This window comes from Glossina fuscipes, unplaced genomic scaffold (assembly GCF_014805625.2).
Source record: "Glossina fuscipes isolate IAEA_lab_2018 unplaced genomic scaffold, Yale_Gfus_2 87, whole genome shotgun sequence".
NCBI classification, from domain to species: Eukaryota; Metazoa; Arthropoda; class Insecta; order Diptera; family Glossinidae; genus Glossina; species Glossina fuscipes.
The window spans coordinates 205,779-231,700 of record NW_023998441.1 but is presented as its reverse complement, the minus strand read 5'-3'; the positions used below and the strand labels follow the sequence as shown (position 1 = coordinate 231,700).

Below are 25,922 nucleotides of genomic sequence, written 5' to 3'. Positions count from 1 at the left end.
TTTCGTTGGGCGCCACTTTGTCACGGTCTTATGGCGACCAACATTAATCAATAAAAGAAAAAAAAAATGACAGAAATGAATTTAAAACAGATAAAAATTGTTATCTGGGTTTACTTTTCGTTGGGCGCCACTTTGTCACGGTCTTATGGCGACCAACATTAATCAATAAAAGAAAAAACTTTATACACCTTGTAGTGTGTGGGCTTCACGTTGGGCGCCACTTTGTCATGATTCTGCGGCCAACGTTGATCAATAAACGAAGAAAAAGGTTTTCCTTTTTTTCAATCAATTTAAAAATTATTACAAAATTTTTTTTTTTATGCGGTTTCGCTTTGCGTTGGGCGCCACTTTGTCATGCGACCAACGTTGATCAATACGAAAAATTTTTATACTGGGTTTTACAGTCGTTGGGCGCCACTTTGTCAAGCGACCAACGTCTGTTATAACTAAATACTTATGAAGGCTGGATTTAAATTATTTATCCGGGTTGTAATTTCGTTGGGCGCCACTTTGTCAATGCGACCAACGTTAATCCAAAAAATGTAAAAGAAAAATTAGTATAATAGGCCGAATTCTGTTGGGCGTTCCTTTGTCAGCCAACGTTTCGAAAATGATAATCAAAAATTACCAAAGAAAAACCTGGTAGTTCGGTTTACGTTGGGCGCCACTTTGTCACGAGACTCGTTACTTTCATTGCCGGCTGAGTATTTGTCTTTTTCTGACAAAGAAATAAAAATAAAATAAAAAGAAAAGTCCCGTCGGTTGTCTGCCGTCTGTCTGTCCACTGTAAGTCAGTCGGTCGTCGTCTGGAGTCCTCCCTACAGTGCCATCATATGCACACCCTTTCGTCTCAGCCACAGCGGTGGCACCTCGCGCTTAGCCACTCATCGGGGACAAAAAAATTAAATAGACTAAAAATGACTCACAATACTAGCATCGGCGTCGGTGCAGTGTCGGCCGCGGTAGCTGCTACATCCGCAATCCCTGCTCCTCTTTCTATTAAGCCTTTTCCACTCCCATACAAACTTTAATTTCCATTGCTGTGTGCATAGGTGCACGCGGGTAAACGCTGTTTGCAGTAATAAACTGGGATCTTTTTGATGATAATGTTGAAGAACTTTTTTATTAGCAATTTCCTGAGTTTTTATAAATAATTTTTACAATTTTTTTTATCTTATTTAATTAATTTCTCTTCCGAACAAATTTCTTAAGCCGTGCAGTTTTTTTTCTTTACTCCAATTGCGTTTACTTTGTCAAGTTGCTGTATTGGTTATTTTTTTTTTCTTTTTTTTTTTGTAAATCCTTTTCTATTTTTTATTATAAAACATTGTTCTGTTGATAAGAAAACTTTTTTGCTTCTTGTATTGAAAGAACGGTGCAGCCATTACTCTTGCCTTGCTTCTCTTATGCTTCTTTTAATTGTTCCACCTTCTTTTTTTTATTGTTTTTTTTTTTTTCTGTTATTTGAGGTTTTAATTAAAATTTATCCTTTTTTTTTTTGAGGTTTTAATTAAAATTTATCCTTTTTTTGAATTTCGATTTTCAGTTTGAGCCCATATTTCAGAAAAAGAAAAAACAACCACGGCTCAGCCGCACAATCAAAAAACAATAGAAAAGCAAGCGCAATCGTTGAGGTCTACACTGCAACTCAACTAGAACTAAACTCAACTTAAAACTATCCCCTCTGACTTAAATTTAAAACGCAGACAGACTTCTCCTTCTTACTCAATTTCCCTCTTCTTCTTCCTGTTGCTCTCTCTATAACGGCTTGCCGCTACTCTCACAAGAGCAAGCATAGATCCCGCAAAATCATACGATTTTGCCTATGCTTGCAAAAGCAAAAGGAAAAAAAGGAGTACCGCAAAATCATACGATTTTGCCTGTACTTGTAAACAAGGAAATCAGAGAAGAGTAAAATAAACATATACCGCAAGATCATGTGATTTATAAACAGTACTACAAAATCGCATGATTTTGTCTAACGGCATGCCGTTATTCCGATACTTGCGGTTGATAGAGACCGACAGCCACCTTACCCAAGGTTTGTTCGCGGCCGTTACAACTTGCCGGATTCCAATTGATATAACGTCATTTTACTCGTACGGGGTGAAAATTGCTTGCCCATGGGCACGTACGACTATAAACTTTTCACCGGATAAGGTTGCAATTCATTTTTTTTATTCCTCTTGACGAATGGCAATACATAACTTCAGTAAGTTTTGTCTTGTGGAGTTTGCCGCAGTCCACCGATTGCTTTTTTCCGCTTGAGGAATGATCATGCGATCATTATACTTGTTCAGTGAGGCGACAAATTAAATCGTGGTAATCGCGCTGTCGCGAACATAGAGATTTAAAAATAAATCTCTCTACCCTTCTCGAATAACATTACCAATACGTTACTATTTCTTATTGTGGATTTTTTTTTTTTTTTGGAGTAGCGCAAGGACAGCCGGAAGGACCATCGTCACCCGAAATCAATATTATCGCTGCTGAAATAGCTAGCAATTTAATATTTCAGCCTAACCAACTCCCAGTAAAATAGTTTGATGAATCCACCTCTTTTGGCGGCTTGAGCGGACAGCTGCTAAGCAGTGCGATCACCCGACTCCACTAAATAAAATAATGTACCTACCGGACCAGATTATAATACGAAGGTTCCCTTATTTAAAAGAATAAATTCATTGGAACGGACCTCTGCATAGCCCTGAGCGAAACCCCAGCTATAAAAAAACAACCCCCGTTACAACACTATTGAAAATGGTTTGCTTTATACGCCTTTTTTGACCACTTCCCGTCCAACACCCTATTTCGAAATGTCGTCATATGCAAAAAAAACGGAAATTTTAAAAATTTCTCGACAAAATTCTTTGAGTGATAATATTTCGGCCTTCTTAGTTGGTGGGAAACCTTTTGGTTATGTGGCGTTCGTCATTCGAAATTTATTTCGAAAAAATAATGGAAAATAAAGGGCAGAATTGACGTTTGTTTGTTTACAACGATACAATTAATAACAAAAGTATACAAACAAATAAAAATAAAACTGTAAATTTTTTGACGAATTAAAACGAAGACTAATAAAAGCGTTTTTCCGTCTCCGCTCAACCACCCAAAAAAAATGAAAAGCACTTTTAAAAGAAAAAACCAAAAAAACAAATTTGTGCAATGTTACAAATCGTACAATCAATAAAAAAACCATACACACGTAAGTAAAAAAAAAAATTATGGAAAATTTTTGATAAATGATTTTACATTTTCATTTCTTAGGAAAACTTGGAATTGAAATTGACTTGAACTTTGAATTTGCATGTGTATCATTTGTTTTATGTTATGTATTATATTAATACATTAACATATGACTTTAGTAGGTTCATTTACGTATCCAATCACTTGAATAAATATTAGGGTATCCTAACCACGGTTTATTGTATAAAATCACTTCACAACAGCATGAAAAGCACAACAAAGAGTTACTCCTATCAATTTTTTCTCTAAAAATATTGAAAATGTTCTTTGGGCACGCGAAACTTTTGCAAAATTCCACATGTAACATTATGTACGTTTTACTTTACGATGTTGACGTACATATGTTCGGGTAACGTCACAGGAAAAGTTTTGAGAGAGGAGTTTTGGATGATCAGTTAACGTTTGGTCTTGTCTGGTGAAAGGTACTGTGCGTTGTACATAATTAAGTCTTTAACTTCTGATATCGGTTGTTCTACCTAACTGTTTCTGTTAATTACATTTTACTTAAAAAAAAAAATGTTTACTGTCGCGAAGTATTTTTGTATTGCTTTTAAAATAAAATCTTTTGCTGAATGAACCATCTAACGTTATGTTAAAACTGAAAAGAAAAAAATTTATAATTTTAAATATATATATTATAAGGCAATAAACCTAAAAAAGATAGCAAATATTTTTGTATGAAACAAACTTGGAGTCGCTCCTTGTTTTTTGAATAGAAAATATTAATAAAAAAAAAGATATGTAATTTGTATTTTATTGAGGACTAAAACCGAGAAACAAAACTGTGTATCTATATAAATAAATAATGTCCGTGCTTGTGATGAAAATAAATGGGAAAAAATTATGATTGCAATTGTTATTATCAACAAGGAGAATTTTTGGTTTTTGAATCCATAATAATTATGCCTACAAAAATAGTTTGATATGGGTACATAAACAGTACATAAGATTTAAAAACAAAGGGACAAAGATAATAATAAAAAAATAGAATGGTACAGAATAAACTTCAAAGGAGAGAGAATTTTATTTTCTTCATATACATGAACGCCTATTCACATCATCCCTCGTTATGAATTAAGTAAAAATCTATTTATGGTATAAAAAAAATGTAACAGAAAGAGGAAAAGTAAATTTCGTAACATTAGCTTAACTTGTAAATAATAACCGAATAAATAACTAAATGAATGTATCGTGAACAAAATGATATTGTGTATATATCCCTTTAAAATCTCTAAATAAAAATACTTAAAAAAAAAAAAAGCAAAAGAAAAATGTGTGAGTTCATTTCTGGGGCCAGACGTTTTTTTGTAGCCTCCTACAAACGCCCTTGAAATCCACGCGTAAAGAAGAAGCCGCATGAAGAGAAGTGCGTGTAAAATTATTTCTACAGCAAAGCAGTCGCAAAGAAAAAAGAAAGCTACCGTCACATAAGCTTCAGAATTCGCTGGGTTAGTTTGGGTATCACATAGAGAAAGAGGAAAAAAGAATCAAAACTGCTATGTGTCACGTGTGTGAAGACGCCTTTTTCCGGGGTTGAGGAAATTGGACAGATACCGACAGACGAAGGAGAGACCAAAGAACGACGTACAGGGCAGACGACATGATTCTATAGTGGAAATGAAAGAACTTTTTTTAGTGGTTTTGTTTGTATTAGTAGTTAATGTTTTTTTGTAATGCGGAATCACGGGCTGAGGGCAACCGCTCGACCGAACAACAGCTAGGCCGCTGTTACAAAGAAACATTAATAGTTTCTGAGTGTCTATTAACTTGGAAGCGTTATTGATTGTTCTACTTTTATGTTTCTTTTTCTTTTGTCTAACCACACATGACGCCAAAAATGAAAGTCTAATTAACTCCAAAGTGGGTTTGCAGTAACCGACTCATAAACGTTCTGCTAAAAGGTAACTTTTTTTCTATTGGTAGTTTATAAATTTCTCTTTGGTATTCCCGCATTTTTGATCAATTTTTTTGGTAAAAGCATAAAAGCTGCTTTCCTCCTTACATTTCCCTGCACTCAATCAATTGATTAATTGACACATATATGATTATCTCCAACTTTTCGTCGGTTCTTATTTAAGAAAAAGGGTCTTGTAAAAAATCAAGCTTCGCAATAACGCATATGATTTGCCACTATTTAGTATGTGTTAACCCAAGAGAACATAGTAAAGTAAAAATCCTATGCTTGCATGAACAGCACTTCTAAGGCACAACCGATGTTCGATAAGTTTTCTTCCCAAAGTCGTTGAGAGGGTTTAATGTATGCTCAAATGGCTAAAATAGATCGATTCACTAATTCACCCGCATTAGTTTGCGGTGAAAAAAGGCAGTTAGCTTATGGTGATCGCCACAATTCTCTAACAAGAGCTTGAACAGGGATGGCTTGAATTGAACAGCGTTGCCAGTTGTGACTGACACGCCAAAAATGGGAAAAACAAAGTTTTCAAGCAATACAATTATATTTTGGGCATTAAGCTTTTTGATAGGTTCGAAAAAGTAATATTTCAACAGATGATGCAAAACAGTGGTAAGATCAATATTGCCAGAAGATGATATAGGAGAAAGAGGTAATAGAACTAGATATAATTTTTGAAAAGAGACAAGAAATCGGGCACAACATGAGAAGTTACGCTTTGATTTCGGCAGCTTGTTTTTGCAAGAACTTACTCTTTTCAACATTGTTTATCAGTAAGCTAGAAAGTAACGTTCGTCCAAAATGATATTTCTTTTCTCGATAGAGGACTGTGAGGCCTTTTCTGGCCATAATCTGGGGCTGCGGTAGCTCAGCGGCCCAGAAAAACACAAGAATATTTATTTGTTACAGGGAGCTTTATTGTTCGATTGTATATTTCGGTCTTCTTATCCGATTTCCGACTAAACTCAACGATGACTAAAATACGATTCTCTCCACCGAGCGCCTAAGCTCGACTCCCTTAAATTACGACTCACTTATTCTACTGTACCTTAGCCTTAACCTATTCTTATTCTATCCCTCATCTCATTCTATTCCTAACCTTACTCTTATTCTATTCTTCTCCCATGTCTATCCTATTCTTATTCTAAGCATATCCTATTCTTATTCTATTCTTATTCTAAGTCTATCTTATTCGTATGCTAATTTACTCTCTGACTAAAGCTAGCGCTCATTCTCTCTCTCTCCGCCAGAGACGGAGAACCCGTGAGGCCAAAGCGGGGGACGACTTTGGGTCCCCACAGGACAAAGCACTACCTAACAGCAACTAAGATTCGTAGCGAATAGTGAACGGCTTGAGTCCAAATTAAAGTCATACAAGCCTGATTCCAAAGCTATTTCGGCGACGGCGTGAGTAGGCACCCACTCCTAGTAGGTCAATGGCAGCGAGGAAGGAAGGTCCGTGGTATATGCCTATGTGTAGGGGACCGGTAAAATCTTGACTATGAGAAGAACGCTCCGGGCCGTTTCATGGCGTAGGAAGCTGGTATTGACCGTTGGTCTTATAAGAACTAGCATGAAACCACGCATGGCCTCCTTCCTTGCATAGGTAACCATTGGGTAATTGGAACAAAATAAGGATGTCGATAGTAGACGTACAAGCACTCCCCGAGCAATTAAGTGGCGACGCAAGAAATGCGGAGAACGAGACAACCTTTGTTCGGTTTGGCGGCTACGACAGAGAGCTGGCGGAAATGGTGGAAATGACGGGAAAAGGCGGCGCTTAAAGATAGATAGCGTTAGAACGGTGTACGAATAACGCCGGCTTGAGGGGCAAGCTGCGAAAGCCAGTCATATGAAGACTAGCGATAAGAGTTCCCAAACGTCGGCGCATGCACACATACAAGGAGCGGTAGATGACGGTGATTCGCAAATCTACCCTCTGCTAAAAGCAAGCAAAGTGAAGAGAAAGTAGTCGGGGTTGGCCAGGCCGTGAGTAGACTTAAGGAAGGTAAGCAAAAACAACCCGGGGGCACAGACAGGCCGTCCTGACGTCGTAACGTAGCGACCACATTAAGGTCTACGGAATAGCAAGTAAAAGGTATAGCTGACGACCAGAACCCTCTAAAGGAAGTGAGCGGATGAAAATGGAAGCGAAGAAAAAAAAGGCAGGTCGTCCAAGAAGACCTCCCAAGGTGCGATATTATTATTGTTATACCCGCTAAAGGTGAGATCTCCTATGCCTATATGCTGCGAAAGGTTAAAACCGAACCGGAAATAAACCAGCTTGGGGAGGTAGTGCAGAAGACAAAAAGAACGAGAAAGGGCGAACTGCTTAACCAGTCCGGTGGGAAAGCGGAAAATCTAAGAAAGGAGTGAGGACGTAAGTAATGAACGTAAGCCACAATACGGGTGGCATACGCTGAGGTGTGGTGGAAGGCATACAGTGGAACGCAGATGGTAGTAATAAGTCTGCAACAGAAAGAAGTCGCCAAGCTACTGACAGCCGAAAAGGTGCGCATAAGATGGCTGATCTGCAAGATCAGGGAGCGCATATCCTTGGCGATGCCTGGGATGCGGACATATGGCAAGATATTGTGCGGGTCTATTTTACCGATCAAAAGCCTGTCGTATACGTGAAGACGAAGACTACATTACAAAAAGTTGTAGCGAGGAGGATTCCTACTTTTTCTGCCCAAAGCCATTTACGATGTTGGAAGTATCTCGCCTTAATCATGGACCTAGGAATACATTTCGAAAAAGAGGCAGAAGGTCGAAAGCAGGCCTTTAACGAGCTGTTCATCCCCTATAAGCAGCGGCAAAAAAGTAAGCTTTGATCGTATGGCCCAAAAAGTAGACATCAAGAGAGAGAACGCCGCAAGTCACGTGCTCATGCTCCGCGAGATAGTAACATAACTTTTCCCGCCGTAGACTTCTACGACACAGACAATGAAGCTCAATTATTGCGGGAAAGCTACTAATCGCCTGCAAAAAATCGGGAACAGAAAAACACCTGGTCTGGATGCATTTCCAACCAGGACCTTAAAGGCAGTGATAGGAAAAAGTGTGTAAATGAGGGGATGTTCTCAGATAAATGGAAGGTGAAAAAGTTGGTCCTAATGACGAAAGGCAATAAACCACCCCACGAGCCATCGTCATATCGACTCACCTCACTGTTGCACCTGTACAGGTTCAGTGACGACAGCTCGCCAACTCCCCAAAATGGTCGGAAAGAAACGCAACATGCAGAGCACGCCATTTTTGGCTGGAAAATGTTTGAAAATGGTAGACCCCAAGTAGCGCCGAGTGCGATATTGCAGGTTTTAATTGCCAGTAATGAAGCTCGAACATCATAGACGGCTTTGTAAGCAGGGTGCTCCAAGAATTACGGCACTGTGGAAGCCAATAGTGTGTTCTACTGAGGTCCCAGCATAGGAAGTTTCCATGAAGTTATATCTAACCGTGGTCCTGCAGACGAGAGTGATAAATAAAGTGTTGTGAGGACGTTTCGTCCCTTTGCCTAAGTCTGAGTCAGCTTAGGGGCCCAGGGAAGGAAACGCAAGAAATTGATTTGTTACGGGACTATTCATTTATTCTATAATATTCATTTCACTACACGACGACTCCACTAAAAACTGTCCTTCTCGAGAGTCTCCTCTTGACTAGCTAAACACGAGAATGGACTCGCGACTACTTCAACTAAACTAACACTATCCTATTCTACCCGGTTCTATTCTTATGCTGTTCCTATCCTATCTTAATCTATTCTTATTTTATTCCTATCCTACCTTAATATATTCTTATTCTATTCCTATCCTATCTTATTCTATTCCTAACCTATTCTAGCAGTCCCTTTCCTAAAGCTATCTTTTCCGTCGCGCTGCATCCTGAAAGGAATTTACATCTTCCACCTTAGCCACTTTAGAATGTCTTGTTGTTTTCTCAGCTATTTGAGATGTGCTTGATAATGTCCTTCTGTATGCTGGTTGGCGTATAGTGGTGAAGGAAACTGAAATGTTGAGCGTATGAACCACCTTGAGGGTGAGCGACTCATGCTTTATTATATATGCTTGATTGAGCTGAAGCAATTTTGTATGCATCAGGGACAATCGCTCTATTTTTAAGCCGAATATGTTTGTGTGTGTTTCAGTTGATAATTTGACGACTATTAAAGTATCATTTAGTTGGCAGAATATAGGCGTTAATTGGTAATGGTTGATTCAGTTAAAGGTATACTAACCTTGAAAAGTTGTATTGAACGTGGTCAGCAACAATCGCATAGATAATTCTGCAAAGGTCTTGAATAGTCTCTCTTGTTGGGCGCCTTCTTCCATACAGTGAATACGGGCTGCAATTTCTGATAACTCATGATTGAAGAGAGTGAGCACCTTTGCGGTATTCGCTTCGCATTGTTTGATGATGTTGATGGTGGAGTCTAAGGTAGAAGCTGGATTTTTAAGCAAGCTCAATATGTGCTGCTGGGAATCCTCTTGGCGTATTCTGAATCTAGCACGCCGAACAATGCGTTAGCAATATTTCGTACAAAGTCAATGTCGTTTGTGGCGTTAAAAAAAAGTTATCTCTTTGGAGTGGGTCATGTAGTTCAGACACTTAATTCCATTGCTTAGCGTAGCAATTTGAGTTTTTAGTGGTTTCATGTCATAGTACGCAAATAAATGCCATTCATCGTCCACGATATAAAATGAGCCTAAGCGATAAAAATGAATGCCTGTCCCTGGAGTGGTTTTCTGTATTCTAATTGGTTTGCATAATGCAATTGGTAGAAACAATAATGCCACCAAACAAATGGCAACGTTAAAGTTGGGATGTTGAGCATCATAGCATCAATTTGCAAGTGCCCTCCTACACGAATGTCTCCTTTTTCATCCACAAAGGGATTGAGTGGATTCAGTTGGCCAGTTTTGCTGACGCAATAGTGCTTCCGGCGTTATTGTATCTCTTTAAAATCGGATTGTATGGCTCTTACTATAGTGTATCGAGCATTTTGTAATGCTGCAGTTTCGTTTATTAGGTATTATTCTGACGTTGATGCAAAAATTAAGGATGTATTATGCAATATTGATTAATGACTGAAAATAATTCTTGTGGTTGATATGGTAAATGGTGTTTTACACGTCATGGGAATTGGGGAATAGTTTCGTTTGGACTGCAGCGAATTTCTTCCTTTCTACTTGTGCCGCTAGCAGGTCGGTCTCAACTGACTCGTTGGGTAAGAGTTGAGAGGTCGGATGAGAGAATAGCGGGCCAGAGAACCAATGGTACGATCTTTTTAATTCTTCAGAAAACCATCTTCCATCCTTAGTGAATTGATCTTCAATAAATTGCAGCGCCGTCTTTTCAGAAGCGTCTGAAAATGAGTGCAGTTGTAAAGTGCTCTATTCACCGGGATGAACAGCCTTTTGTTTGATTTGAAAATTGTCTAATTCGTTTGACGTTGTTTCTGAGATGAATTCAACGGTTGTCAATAGAATCTGGGAGTTCCTGATCCTAAGATGAATCATACTTTCATAAATGTTGAAACTAATTATCGCCATAGTAACGACCGCTGCTACTAGCCCCATAGGGTCAAAGATTCTGGCCACATCAGATACAACGGTTCTCCTAGTGTGACGGGAAATTTCGGAAAGGATGGCTAAAAAGTGTTGATGGTTGGCGCACCATTTTCGAAGATTAAAGCCCCCACTATTTAATACGACACTTAGCTCCTTTTGCATATGAATAGCTGGTAACAGTCCGTCTTTTCCCGACAGGCTGACATCCACAAAGAAATGCTTCAATAGTGCCTTAGAGAGAACGACATATTTTTGCTCAAATTCTTTTCCCTAAGATTGTAGACATTTGGTTGCTAAGTATGGGGCAGCCCGAATCTCGTAAGTCATGTGTTTAGGCTGTAGAACTTTAATGGTGTGCTCTGATCGCACCACCATGCGATGATCTCGAATCTTTTGTCGTCTTCGGATATCTTGATCCGTCGATGTCAGTAGTGAGTACGAACCTGGGTTGTCGGAATGGAATTAATATGGAGCTTAGTCCACTGTTTATAACTGGCCCTGTATGCATTAAGTCGTTCAAAGACAACTCGGATGAAATGATTGCTGAATCATCGAATACCGCTCTTAGGTTACTAGCATAGCTTTTTTACTTGCACACACTTTGATGAGATATGAAATGGGTTCAAATAAATGTAGTGCTGAGATCAATTTCGGTCAATTGAACTAAAGATTCATACTCGTATTCATAAACTTGGTACACTCGCCTTTTCCAGGATGTGCTGCCCCATTTGGTGGTTGACTGACAATGTGTTGTGGGGAAACTGTTGGTGTTGTCTGAGTATTGCGCTGTTGTCACAGTTCACGATGGAAACGTGATTGTTGCCTTTTGGAGTGACATATGGTGGCGATTATTGCATTTTTTGGACCATATTGCAATTGATATGCGTATTGCCCAAGTGAAGACGCTTGTAACCAACACTGTGCGATTTAATAATTTGGTTTCGTTGCGAAACCGTCGCCTTCAGGAATGTTGGTCATCTTTGTACATTGTGCGGTTTTTACATGCAAAACATTCTGTTGCAAATAGTGGTGGACTTGCCACCGAAGTGAATGTTTTTGCAGATCCTCTCTCTTTACTTCCCAGGGGCTCCAAAATACGGAATCGATTTTCGAGGAAGTCAAAAATTGACTTCAGGTTGACAATACTCTTAAGTCTTCAGGTGTCTGCTGGGGTTAATGAGTTGTCTTGCCGACTTTTTTTAGTAGAGTTGGGATTAAAAATAAATCCGAGCCATCGGTTTGGACTTCAAAATTTTTTAATGCCATGAAAGATCCATTAGTTACGCCGTGTACGTGTTCTAATGCTTGCAGGCTAAGCCTGAGCATTTCGTCTAATCAGGTACTTTTTGTACTACAGTACTCACTAATGCTCTTTTATTATCATGCTTGTCGTGAGGAATTTTCCATGCGGTATTATATTTCTGTACAGTGGGAGTAAGATGACTTATCAGATGTTCTGCATCTCCCGTCAAATTGGCCTTTAAACACCACATTTTCTCTGCAGAAGCGATGGGTCTTTCGCGCTCAAGTTGTACAAAGACCTCCGAGGACCGTTTCTACTCTAGGTGATTACAAGCAAACTTTGTCAATGATATCTTTGGTAAACTTTGTGAAGATATTGCAGGGGTTATTGCTGCTGTTGCACGTTGCTCGTTCTGTCTATGTCGTAATAGAATACTTTTTGTGAGAGTATTCATTGAAATTATAAGCGATGGAATCGACGTCAAGCAGAATATCCTTCGCTTGATTGTATACTTCCTTAACCACTGTCCATTTTTCGTCTAACTGTTTTGGCTTAGTTGCAAAGAGTGTTGAGGTATGGGTAGAATCATTTGCTTGAATGGTTGTTAGCGCTGTTAAAAATTTTTTTTCTGATGCTCTCCCCAACATTCTTTTAAACACCCTCTTTTCTTTTGGTTGTCACAAACTAAATCAATTTAATGTTCTCGTTTCATTTTGTAAGACCACAATGGTTTAATGATGTCAGTTGCTTTGCAGTCTTTACGTCCGCCAATTTTCACTCATATCTTAACTTGCTTAAATGCAATCAACGGCGTTTGACGTCATTTCTTTGATAGCGATCGGATTTTCATGTTTAAAATCCCTCTTTTTATCTTGTCTTTGGGTTGGTGCCTGTATATGTGGCGTCCCTTTTTTTTTGTTTCATTTTCACTCGCGGAAGGCAATTCGTAGTCCCTGCTCGGGCGCCAACTTATTAGGAAGCTTCCCAGTGGCCGGAGTAAGCTCATCGGAACCCTGAGTCGTCGTATAAGATTAATTTATATTTTTAGTCCCAATTAAACTTGAAATACTTCCTTCTAAACGCTCCCCTTTGGGTTTAATTTGTTAATTGCTATTTTAAACGGAGAGTCATTTGTTCTTTTATATTTGTAATTAGCACATTCGCTTTATTATAATTTCACGGATGATTTATGGTTTGTAGTTTGTTAGCATAGTCTTGCAAATTAATTTTAAATTATGTCTTGTTTCATCTCTTACGATTAGAGTTATGGTAACCAAGTGCTCGCCGCGGTTGGCTTTTTTGTTCATATCAAATTGAAGTATACACGTTCGCCTTGGTTTGAATTCCACGTAAGCGATAAAAATATGTCCCCAACCGGATGTTTAATTCAGAAACAAACCAAGGACAAAACGGCTGACAAAACAGGCAGCCGCCCTTTTTGGCTTCTCGTAAGAAAGGTTGAGATTTCCACGTTGCCTCACTCGAAAGCAGATGATTTCAACGCATCATAGCGCTTTATCACGGGTCCTTCAGCTTTTCTGTGAAATAACTATTTTTTAGTTAATTAATTTTTCATTTCAGAAAACTTTAATTGAGTTTTGAATAAAGGCTATAAAAAATATAGATGTATTGCCATCTAAACGATTCCAAAGAAACTTAATAATTAACTTACATTTAGGGCGCTAGGACTCTCAACTTTGTTTATAACAATAATGACAAAAACAACAACAGTAATTTTGCTTTTCAATACTCGTATGGAAAGTTTAGTAGTGAATAAGTAAATAAGAAAATAAAATTAATAATTAAAATTTAAATAAAATCCTTTACTTATTCATGAACATATTAATAGTCGAATTCAAATGACTCGTTGATATAAATCTTATACTAATTAATATTAAAAACTCCTATAAAGTATGTAACGGGAAGCAAAAAAAAAAATAATAATAATAATAACGGCAACAATATAAGTATAAATAAATAATAAGGAAAAAAGAAAGAATGTACAAAACTAGCACGGAGGAACACCCACAATCAACACAGGTTGCAAGTGAACTCCTAAGCCATTCTAACTTGGCCAGCGACAACAGTCAACAACAAAAGTTGGTTTAAATGCGACATAGGCAAATCGCGCTTATTAGGCATAGTGATTTCGATAGACATTAAAGACTCCAATATTGAGATTAAGTGATGTAAAATAAATAAATATCTCAATAGATGAATCTACGTTTCTCAATTTGTGTGAATCAATGAAATACTCCGTATTTAGTTTAAAAGAACCCTTAATGATCTGTTACGCAGATAAGAGCTTATCCATATCACTAGGTCAAGAGGTAAGCCATAGATCTGGAGCTGGAAGATCAATAAATTCTGGGTAACTAAGTTAAAGGCTTTGCGAAAGTCAGCATATACGACATCCGTGCGAAAGCCACTAGAATAAACACTGAAAACTTGACAAGTAAAATCTAAGAGATTCGTGATAGTGGAAAGCCATGCTGAAATGGAGAAATATAAGATTCGATTGCAAAACCTACATGCTGACTAAGAATTCGCTCAAACTATTTCAATTCCTTTTCCTTCCAACTTTGCAATTCCTCATTTGTGAATGGGGAAATAGGAATAAGGATATTAATCTACCAACACAAACGGAAAACACCTGATTTCAAGGAGTGATTAAAAATCATTTAAATAACACCACAAACCTCGACAGAGAATGATTTAATTACACATGATGGAATCCCATCAGGTCCAAGCACACGACTATACCATAGGGACCTCAAACCATGTAAAAAGACCAAGGGATCAAAATCGAGGTATTTATCGGACACGGATACTTAACAGTTAAATCGAAATTAGCAGTTGAAAAATTTCTTTTGAATCATTCAGTAAAGAAGTTTAGATGTCACCAGAGGGCACGATTGAAAGAAACTTGCGAAGGATGTATATAGATTTTTCTTTTAAAGTTGGCAACCGTAATACAACCAACGATTGAGGATTTTATTAACTGAGTGTATCTGTAATAATATTGGTGGTTGAGGTGATTAAATCAATAAATTAAAAATTGCAGCAGACTAGGCAAATAGTCGTGAACAGAATTACCTTTCATAAATTTTTTGAAAAGTTGGTTTTTCCTATTTTTGGAATGTTTAATTCTCTTGTTAAACCTCTGGTTTCGAGGGCGTTGTTGTTTGATCGGCAATGATGCAGAAATATCCAGATTTAATATATTATAGATTTATGACAGCTAGGTTTTAATATCCCCAGCAGAGAGATCAAACATAATATGTGAAAGATGAAATTTAGGCAGTAAAATGTAAGTTTTATTAAAATCAGAATGCTTTAGGAGGAAGGTAGATTTAGCACGGACCATCATGCCAGTAATAGAATAAAAGGAAATGAAAATTTTTATATCCTTAAGTAAACTAAAAGTTGGACGGCGATTTACAACTATTTCCGGAAAATTGGCAAAGCAAATACCTACCGGCCTGCCATTACACACAGGAGTACGATTATGTTATTGTACAGAGGTAAATTACGATCAAATAATTCATTGAAAAACATAATAGCTCTATGAAATATTGAAGTCCACAGCCAAAATTACCACGTGACTTGTGGCAAATTGAGGTCTCCCAACGCTATGACTATATATGTAGATTTCGGTGACCTCAGAAATGAGAGCAGCTAGTTTCTAAATAGGGATACCCGCGTTGGGGGGAATATAGAAACAAGTTTCGTAATTTATTAGCAATTTACTCCCGAATGGCAATAAATAAGACGGGACTGCAGCAGTTGTGGCAATTGAAACACCACCACCAGTGTGACCCAATTGATCCTTTCTGAAAATTTGTGAAGAAATTACATCCACGCATCCATTAACAAATGCTTTACAATATTGTCGTCTTAAGACAGCAACCTATGGAATTAACCGTGCACTTTTTCTTGCCATTCAAACATTAATGCAAATTGGAAAGGATCCAAAGCATCAAAAATATTGAGACACGAAACTTAAGTTGATAAGACACTGTCTTGTGGACAGTTAATAGTCGAAACTATCCATACATTAAATCACGTGATTGAGTGTTTCAACTCCTCAGGATTTTCGTTAAAAACAGATAGTTACGAAAAGTTGCCAATTACCCAAGAAAATTCCTACAAATTATCTGTACGATTCTAAAGTTCGGCAAGTTATTGGCATTAGTGAAAAATTGCTTCTTCAATGGATCGCGTCCACTGGTACCTTTTGTTTCTCCTGGTACCCAATATACCCGATACACCAAAAGTTCAAACGCGATATCGTCTCTACTATTGCCTGGTCTGATCCGACCAGATGTGTTTGTCCACTTATCGTTCGGGGTAAAATTTGAAGGCAGCAATAATAGTTAAAACGAGCTGATCGGGTCGAGCACGCTAGTTCCGAAAATTTACTCCCTCCAAGCTAAAGTTTGGCTATGAATTGGAAAAGATAATTCAAGGAATTCGCATTTATTGAAAGTAGCCCCAATCAAGTCTGTGGATCCCGCTTGTGTGGACTTATGAGGTGCCATCTTGTTGGCAAGAGTAGTTCACTGTGACCAAACGTCTTTAAATTTTCCGCGTAAAGAACTTCAAAACTTTCATTGCGTCCACTTTTACTGATAAGCCAGTCTATCTGAAATGATCACGCGGTGGCTTTCGCATAATTTGCTCCAAAAATCCTTGCAATGGCGTGGCCCTCCCTCGCCGCCGTATCTCCTGGATGAATGGCACAAATCTGTGTGAAAAAATTGATCGATTCAATTACCATCTGGAGCGAACCGGCTAACGTTAATCCAAATATTCTTGACGTACACCTGCATTACGCAATTTTTATTTAATTATTTTTAATTTTTTATATGTAGTTATTTTTGTTTACACATGAAATTTAGCTAAAAGAAGATGTTCCGGGTATTGCAGTGTTTTCGTCGGGAGTGATCATTCTCTGAATGGGTTTATAAGAAGTGTGTGCCCGAAAAATTTGGCTTGCGGTCGCATGTCAACATTTTATGGTTGCCTTTAATGTAGGTTGGGTTTGGCAGTATGTAAAGAAGTTGATTAGAAATTGGCAGAATCGAAATTAGTGGTAAAATCGTGATTCTGTCTTGTGCAATCAAAAAAATTGGCTGACTGGGAAGTTGAAAGAAAAGCTGGTAGATTACTGCCTTGTTTGCCGGGTCGTGGTGGGCAGAATCACCACGCAAAGTTACATTTGTGGTAATATGAATGTGTAATGTATATATATATATATATATATATATATGTTCCCAACTTCTCTCGTTGTAAAGACTGTCCAGGATTCCCTCATAGTGTATCTGACTGTTCGGCTTTAGAACGCCAAATCTTCATTCCTCGTTGTTTTACCAAATATTTCGGTCGGAAGAGTCCATGACGAAGCGAATAAAACGCTGCAGTTGATTCAGCATCTCTAACGAATTTATTTTCTTTATTATTTTCTTACTTGTTTACGCATAAATTACTTAATGTTGTAATAAGTATAAATGGTAAATGAGTGCGCTTAGCTTCGAATTGCATTCTTTACATTTGTTCACAAATTGGATTATGGGAAAATGCAATTTGAAGCGTTTTGAGGTCGAATTTGTTGTTTTCATTTCGTTAATAAATTTTTGCTTACTATTATAATTTGCGACACACTTCAAGTGGACGCCCATCTGTAACAATAGATAGTCACACTACAAAATTCTGTGGAGCAGTAGCGAGTATCTTTCACTTCTCGTAAGCGGAGTGATAAGAATACGGCTGAGGACTACAGAGGTATAACGAATTTGAACGTGCTGCCAAAATTGTGTGAGAAAATTGTTATTTCGCCTATAACGCACGCCATAAAATCGTGTCTCGTCTGTTCAACATGCATATGAGCAAAGCAGGTCTACTCTTACCAACCCCATGGAGTTCACCAAATAACATTGGGCAGGCTTTCTCTAGAGGCCCCCAACTGGACGTTGTGTGAATAAACTTACGTAATGACGTTAATGACTTAACCTCGAACTTGCGCAAATGTAACAAAATTACGTTTTCAAGACCGGAGAGTGTATCATACATAATACTTTATTAATTCAAATAAATTGAAGGATGCAGATATGGCTTATGATTTAGGTGTCCTTTTTAATAGAAAAGCGCAGTTTAACCTACATATTTCATCCACTATAAATAAAGCTAGATTCATATTGAGGATTTGAATGACCCATATACTACGAGGAGACTGTATATGGTATGATCTCCGTCCGACTGTGGAGGTGTGGTATCCGTCCTATCGCTGTTATTCGAATGCGACTGAATCGATGCAAAAACAAGTCGCGCTTTTTGCGTTAAGGAATTTGCCATGTGGCTCCCTCGTAACCCTCGCATCATATTTATTTATTTACTTATTTCGTAATGTAAGGATCATCAAGCTCTTTGGACCACCTCTTTATAAAACCAAGCGCGGACCTAGCTTCGCTTAACGAGAGCTCAATATGCAAGTTAAAACGTAATCTATGGTTAAATAGAACGCCCAAATTTGTAAACGAATCGACGTCCTCCAACTTATGCGAATCAATGAAATACTGAGTAATGACTGACCTCCTTCTTGAGAAAGAAAGCTTCTTACATTTATTTAAATTTAGTTTCAGAAGATTCAAAGAGCACAATACAACCAAATTATTCATTAATTCTGGAAGAGCAAAGTCTCCCGAAGTGTTGGTGGTTTTTTTCTGAGCGTTATGAGTAAGATCATAAAGTAATTGAGACAGTCACTCTACGTTATTAAAATAATGTGGGTGCACGCCTATAGAAACAACACGTACATTGTAGTTCTTTTTCTTGTTATTGAAGTGCAGTTGTGAAGATTTTGTTATTTACAATGATATTTTTTATAAATTATATAGATCAAAGATTTTTATAAGAACCAATGAATAGAAAGACCAAATCGCGTATATCGTCTGTCAATCAAATAATGAAACGTGTAAGAACTTCTAGGTAACGTACTAAATCAAAAGGAGTATAATGTCAGAGGCATAATTAACTGACACATTCGCCCCATAACTACAGTTATGTGTCATTAATCTGATATAAAAACCATCTTCTTCAAATTGGTATTTTATTTACAGGAACGACACCAAAAAGGGCAACAGAGATAATAAAAGAAATTATACAATAAACGCAAACGGACGTATGCATGATAGATCGATGCGCTGGGCAGGAAGCCTTTTTATTTACCTTGGTATTTATTTTGAACTGCTTTCACGTTACAGAAGTTAAGACGAAAGTAAGGGAGCTGAAAATAAAAACAAACTTTCGCAGTTTCTTAGAGGTTGCTTCAATTTCTTATCTGTTTTCCCCTTAAACCATTGTTTGTTTGTGACAACAGTAGTGAGTCAAATTGACCGACTTCGCTGAAAATAGGTATATATAACTTCGATAGTCCTAATGCTGGACAGAAACCACATACCGGTAACCAAATTCTGCAATTCAATGAAAATAACTTAAAATATTGCATCACCCCCACTCAATTTTATCAAGAAGTTTGGCGTTAAGGCATAAATTTCGATGCGCAACAGAATTCCGCAATCTATTCTTAAAATCATTTGTTAATTAAACAACGTTATACATTTTTGTAATTCTAAGCCAAGAACACATTTTTCAACAATAAAAAAATTTGTCCATATTCATTATAATAATTTATTAAAATTCCTTTCAATTCCATGCCGTCGTCTTACGCGTCATATAATATAGCAAGCTAATTTTTCAAACTCGGCGCGAAAAAATATTTTCTCGAAATTTTGTTTCGAAACTTTAACAAATCTGATACATTTCATATAATTTTTCTCGATGGCTTTTACCGTTTTGCTATGAATGCAGAATAGAAATGAATGTCTTTGTCAATCGCAGTAGCTAAAGCTTGTTCGGTAATCTCTTGCACTAACTGCTTTATTTCATTGCGTTGTCCCATTACAAATTCGCGTATAAATCCACTAGTATCTTTATTTTTTTTTGTTTGATTCAGCGAATTATTATTATTGGATACTAATTGTAACTCATCAGCTTCAATGGTCTCATTGATTTCTACGATAGCTTCGATCACTTTTTGTTGTTCGCCCGCTCCACCGTTCGTTTTGTATGAAGTAGTCCGGGTATCATAATCTGTCTGCCTGTTAGTTGCACCATCTCTACTTTCTCCATAAACCACCACCTTCCTTGTCTCTCCCTGTTCTTCAGCCAAGCTTCTCGCCTCTTCAAAATGGATTTCCAGGGCAGGTACTACAGCCGGGCTAGTCATAGTTGGTACAAATGATTGGCGGCTTGGAGAGGCAGGTGTTATCATGCAATGGATATGATAACCACTTCGTCTGTTCTCAAAATCCAATAATTCCTCTCTGGCTAAGCGTTCTTGAATACGTCGTTGACGATGAATGAATTCGGGAATCTTATCCATGTCGCTTTCTTTAAGAGTTCTTTCAATTGTTTTAGTTCTTCTTAGCACAACTCTGCTTTGCTCATTTTCTTGGAGAGATAATGATGGCGTCGTTTTGCTGGACTCTTCTGAACTGTTGATCACAGGTCCTATATCGTCATTCATTGCACTTCTTCTAAGGTTAGTTTCGCTTTTAGCACTCCTCTCCTTCTTTGGAAGGTCAATTTTACTGCAATTTGTCGATTTTACATAACGTTGTACAGTAAAATTTGGTTTACCATGGTTAATCATAAGCTTTGTTAAGCCAACTGACTTTTCCTTTGCCGCATTTATGGTAATCCCGGAGAGAAAGGAATTCACGTTCGTACTTTCTGTCATACTACCGATATGACGCGTTTACAAATCTATTAAATAGAAAAGTTATTAAAACTAACTTAACTTGCTACATATGTTAAATGTATATTTAATTTTCGTAGCCAAGAAAATCACGCAGAGTCGGCTTACAGTTCCCACTATCGCAATAGCTCGGACGTGATCGAATGTGAAATTTCATATTTGTATCACCAAAAAATGATCGTGTCGTTTTTATGTTTCGTCACATGAACTAATCCAGTAACGAGAACTGTAAATCAACCCCAGGGAACTCATCTCAACTTGTAATACAATAGGTTTTATGTGTAGTTATTGTGTATATATATTTACTCTGAGTATATCTATGTATGTGAAATGAACTTGGGCGCATGCGTGTCTTTCCAAAACAACGAAATCGGCCGTATGACTGAAGTAAATTTTATACGTAATTTTTATTTCGTCTTAAGAAAGTCGTGTAATGTTACTGCTCATTTATAGATGATCATGTGGGCTAATTTTTGGGTTATTAGCCTGATTGTAATAAAATTTTCCTATAATTTTTTTTTACCCGTAATATGTAAACGATTTGATAATAATAATAATAATTTGGCCTTTATTCGTTTGTCAAAGTATTCACATCTTGTAACATTTATTATAGACGAAAGGAAAAATTACTACATTTTAATAAGTATTCAAATAATATATATGTAAAAACAAATAACTTAGCAGCATTTGATACGTAAGTAATCTTAATTTGTATCGATTTGCATTATGAACAAAAATGCCACAAATAGGAAGGCGAGATTGAAAAAGCTCGAGCAATGGCCACGTAGAAATGAATTAGGAAGACTGAGAAGGAGAGAGGGAAGACAACGAAAGAAGTCAATGAGACTAATAATCACTTAATTGCTTGCTTATATAACAGAAAATTAAACGTCAACATTTTCCAGCAAATAATATCAAACATTAAAAATGTTATTATATTTAGATATTATTTATTTTTCCGTGTTTTTCTGAAACGAAGTTCCGCGGGTCTAGTGTATATACGTGTACAAATATCGAATTCCCTATATGTGTGTACCTATTTACATATATTAAAGTTTAGAAGCCTACATAACCCTTGTCTTGTGTATGAAACGTTAATAATGACATAAATGTAAATAAAACTGTTGAACATACACACTACTTTTTCAGGACCACATGAACATGTTCTGCCTATAGCAAGCTTACTCTTCCAGTAGCATACATAAAATTCAACCATAAAAAATAAAAGTTAAATTTACGGCTAGGAGGAATAGTGCAACAAGTCACTCAAGATTCATATTTACTGCGCAATTGAAACAAATATTTCAGAATTTTCGATGTAAACTACAACGGTATTTTCATTTTTTACTTTTATACTTACAAAGCAAAGATGTCGGTGTGGTGATTCCGTCATTCGCATTTGAAACGCCCGTATGGACAGAAATGTGATCACTAAATAAACCGTTTAAGGTTGAAATAGACGTCTTCTCGACTTGAGGAATTTTTCCCAAGAGAAAAATTCGAAGCATTCTGTTAGTGGTAACTAAAAGAACTACAAGTAAATATACCTCAAAAAAAGGTTGTTTTTGATGATGGAGTTTGCATATGTCAATAATAAGCCCATAAGTCATTCCTGACAACGCACTTTTGCTTGTGTTTGTATAGTGTAGTATTTTGTAAAGGTGTTACTATAAATACCACTGATGTAGAATATTCTAAACTGTATTATAGTTAATTGTTTATCTTATCGTGCTTTCATTAATTTCTACTTATTTTAAACGTCCTCAATTACGTATTTAGTTTGTTACACACAAGTCTTACATTTCACGTGACTTTTAATTGCGCCTTTGAAATTTGATGAAACAGAATCATATTGGATAATTGTTTAACAAGCTGCAAGTGCACTCTTTCATCACTCTGTCAAAAAGCAGGTTTATTCTTAAAGAATCTCCCTCTTATTGACGTTGCCAACATGGTAATCTTGTCATTCACTTTCTAATATATAGAAATATATTTTAAATACGTAGGGTTTTTTCGTGGTCTATTCAACTCAATTTAACAATAAGTAGATTTAGCACTTGGCAAGCGGGAAAATTGCGATAAAAAGCTGAAACTAAGTGTGCTGTATTCCTTAATCAAAAATTAAAATGGTCATAACATTTAACGAACTGAAAATGCGGACAAAAAAATTGCAGTTCATAATTTATGAAATAAATATATCGCTACAAATAATTTACGATTATTACTTGGCGTTGTCCGCAAGTTGATTTTACTAACGCACCTAACATTAACAAAATGAACAAGATAAGTCTGAAGGGTAACAAATAATCGTCATAAAGTGAACGTGACCTTGGCTTAACTGCTTCTATTCACATTTGCAAGGTGGAGATGATCTGAACTCAATGAAATATGCTGTTACTTGTAAATACTTTTCATTCGTAACATTGTATACCATCGTGCCTCACATATAAGAAATATCTTGGGATGAAACTAAGTGCAAAAATTGCATATATCATTATCCGACCTTTTTTCATCAGCGACGATCACATGTATGGTGATAGATGATGGATTTGCAATTCGTAGGTTTGTATTGTTTGCGCTTTTATAGTCACGTGAAAACTAAATATCAACTAAGAAATCACGATGATTTCACTTTTAAGAAAACAACAATTAATTACTCAAATAATAGTTTGTTACCTGCGCAAAAACAAGCACGTCAACAATATGCGTTACAAGACACGTCTGAAATGTTACTGACTAGTATTTGAGATGATAACAGTCGGAAAACCATCGTCATTGTTAAGCAAAAACAAGAGAAGTTCAGTTTAGTTTAAATCAAATGTTTAGTACTCACCGTTTGCATTTTAATTTTTGGAAAGTTATTTAAGATATTTCTTACATTTTTTATATTAATATTTTTACTATGTGGAATTTATGCATTTTTTTAATTAAAATAAAAAAAATTGACACAAAAGGAACTACGTGGACTGTGTTCGATATTAATGCTCAATAAAGTGTTATGAACATACAGGATTGTCATGCTATAAATAAATAACGAGTGTACGTCATAAGATCGTGGTGATTTTGGTGATATCAGACAAGTGTCAGGATGACGATGCTAGCGAAGCATAAAGTATAATTGCTTTTCGGTATTATATTATTTAGTAATTTAATCCAACCATTTACGCATTGCTCAAGCGAAGTTTGGCGACTTTTTGCGATGTACGTGTGTTCGAGGATTAATAATTATTCCCAAATGGATCAAAGTTATTGAATCCAATTGAATAGGTTTTATTCTGATTCCAACTGAATTGATTGAATGAACGCTCACATTACTAAAAATTAAAATTGGGTCAAATAAAATACATGCTTTCACTAAGAAAAAAATCTATAAATGCTTACGCTAATAACAAAATATAACTGCTTATGCTATTATAAACTAGGCCACTAGAATTACGTTAAAAATAAATTGGTATGTTATATATTAGAGACATTACATCCCTATTTTATAGAAAATTTTTTTTTCTTTTTATAATTATTTTAATTATTTAATTTAAAAAAAATAAAAAATTTTTTTCCCGTTTTTATATCTATTTATGTAACACGTTCTAAACAGTCTTAGCATTAGTAAATATAATGTTGATCTATCTTGATATAGGGGATTTGTAGATCCAAACTAAGTAAATATCCTTACCTATAGATCTTGTAACATACTTCTTAACTTTCAGATTTTGTAGTATTTTTCTTAAAGTATGGGTGTGTAGTATATTTCTTAATCCACATAGGTGGTATTTAATATTACATTTATTTTTTACATTTATTATGCTAGATAATTATAAGTATATAGAAAAGTTATAGACTTTTTGAAAATTTATAATTTATGTCTTGTTTATGTCTTACGATTTTACTTGACTATTACGAATTTCTTTTGTAAAATAGAGTAATTTCCCCAACACCAACTAATGTGTATTTAGTGGTTACATGTGCTGTTAGAGTGTATAGAAAACAGTAGTACCAACAGAAACACTTCGCCTTTCGCGAGATGTTCGATTTCTTCGTGAATTCGGCCTCTGTCAAGACCTTCGGTATTTGTATAATTAAATTTATGCTTCGTATGCTGAGAAAATGGACACGTATTGGTGTTTCGTCATTCGACATTTATTGCAAAAATTAATGGGAAAATACGAGCTAAATTTGACGTTTGTTGTTCAACAACAAATCAATCAATAACAAACTCATACAAACGGAACACGCGTTGTACTTTTTCTCCCGTTGTCCTGGGTCGTCAGCACTTGATCTTCAGTCGAATTGTGTATTATGCCACTTAATGGTCCTTTTCTGAAGAAACTTTCTCGCGTTTTCGTTTTTAGTTGGTTATATCACTCACTGATCGATTTGTGGAAAAATATCTGCGCTTTGTTGTCTAATCGATTACGTCATCCACTGAATAATGCAAACCGCACAATATTTTGGTTTTTTTTCAGCTTTGACTTACCAGATGATGAATTCTTTTCATTTCGTTTGTATGAGGTGTTTTTCTGAAACACAAGTATTTAACAACAATGTGTGCAGCGATTAGCTGTGCTAAGATTTATGCAGAACCTGATCAAATTTAGCGAAATATTGCATTCGCATTGTCCGTTTGAATATTTATACTGTAGAATTATTTGGCGGTGATTTTGTTAAATTCACTATAGGTGCGTTATGCTTGTAGACTTAATGAAAAATTTTCGTTTTGTTTGCTTATATTCTATCTTTTTTTTCACGATTTATTGTAATGCAATTCATGTAATTGTTGTGTGATAACATTTGTGGTTGACAGACGCTATTTTGTACAAAAGGAATTTGAATACAGCTGCAAGGAATCTGCGCTAGATAAGCAATGATTAAAAGAACAACTTTTTCAGTCGAAATTCATTTAGGCATATCAAATGACCAGAAAATGTTGTAAAATCATGTAAGCCAACAAGTTTACTGGTTACTTTTTCTAAAATATTTGAGAAAATGTATACGAAGGCTACTTCTAGTTGTAAAAAAAAAATTTATTTTTCCTGCATACCGAGTCGACTTGTGTAGAGTATAGCACGTGTTTTCTTTTCGTCTGCGATTTTTCAATTGTTTCTTTGTTTTTGTGTATTTAACTCCTGTCTTTTCAGT

General features: G+C 36.4%; 1 protein-coding gene and 1 long non-coding RNA gene across 5 annotated transcripts; both read right to left on the bottom strand.

Moving 5' to 3' along the window:
- Nucleotides 1-3,245: 3,245 nt before the first annotated feature.
- On the bottom strand, nucleotides 3,246-25,922 carry LOC119638319. The gene is made up of 3 exons (XR_005247425.1): nucleotides 24,781-25,922; nucleotides 9,393-13,517; nucleotides 3,246-8,620 (listed from the first exon to the last, which is right to left on the bottom strand). It is a non-coding gene; the product is annotated as an uncharacterized LOC119638319 (long non-coding RNA).
- LOC119638318 lies at nucleotides 19,698-23,646 on the bottom strand. Of its 4 annotated transcripts, none has more exons than XM_038035056.1 (2): nucleotides 23,620-23,646; nucleotides 19,698-20,794 (listed from the first exon to the last, which is right to left on the bottom strand). In XM_038035056.1, exon 2 carries the CDS (start codon nucleotides 20,766-20,768, stop codon nucleotides 19,815-19,817), a length of 954 nt encoding a protein of 317 aa, XP_037890984.1. In that variant the 5' UTR covers nucleotides 20,769-20,794; nucleotides 23,620-23,646; the 3' UTR covers nucleotides 19,698-19,814. The 4 variants fall into 4 exon arrangements, with proteins under 4 accessions (XP_037890984.1, XP_037890986.1, XP_037890985.1 ...); XM_038035058.1 differs by lacking the exon at nucleotides 23,620-23,646 and adding an exon at nucleotides 22,147-22,166; XM_038035057.1 differs by lacking the exon at nucleotides 23,620-23,646 and adding an exon at nucleotides 21,093-21,113.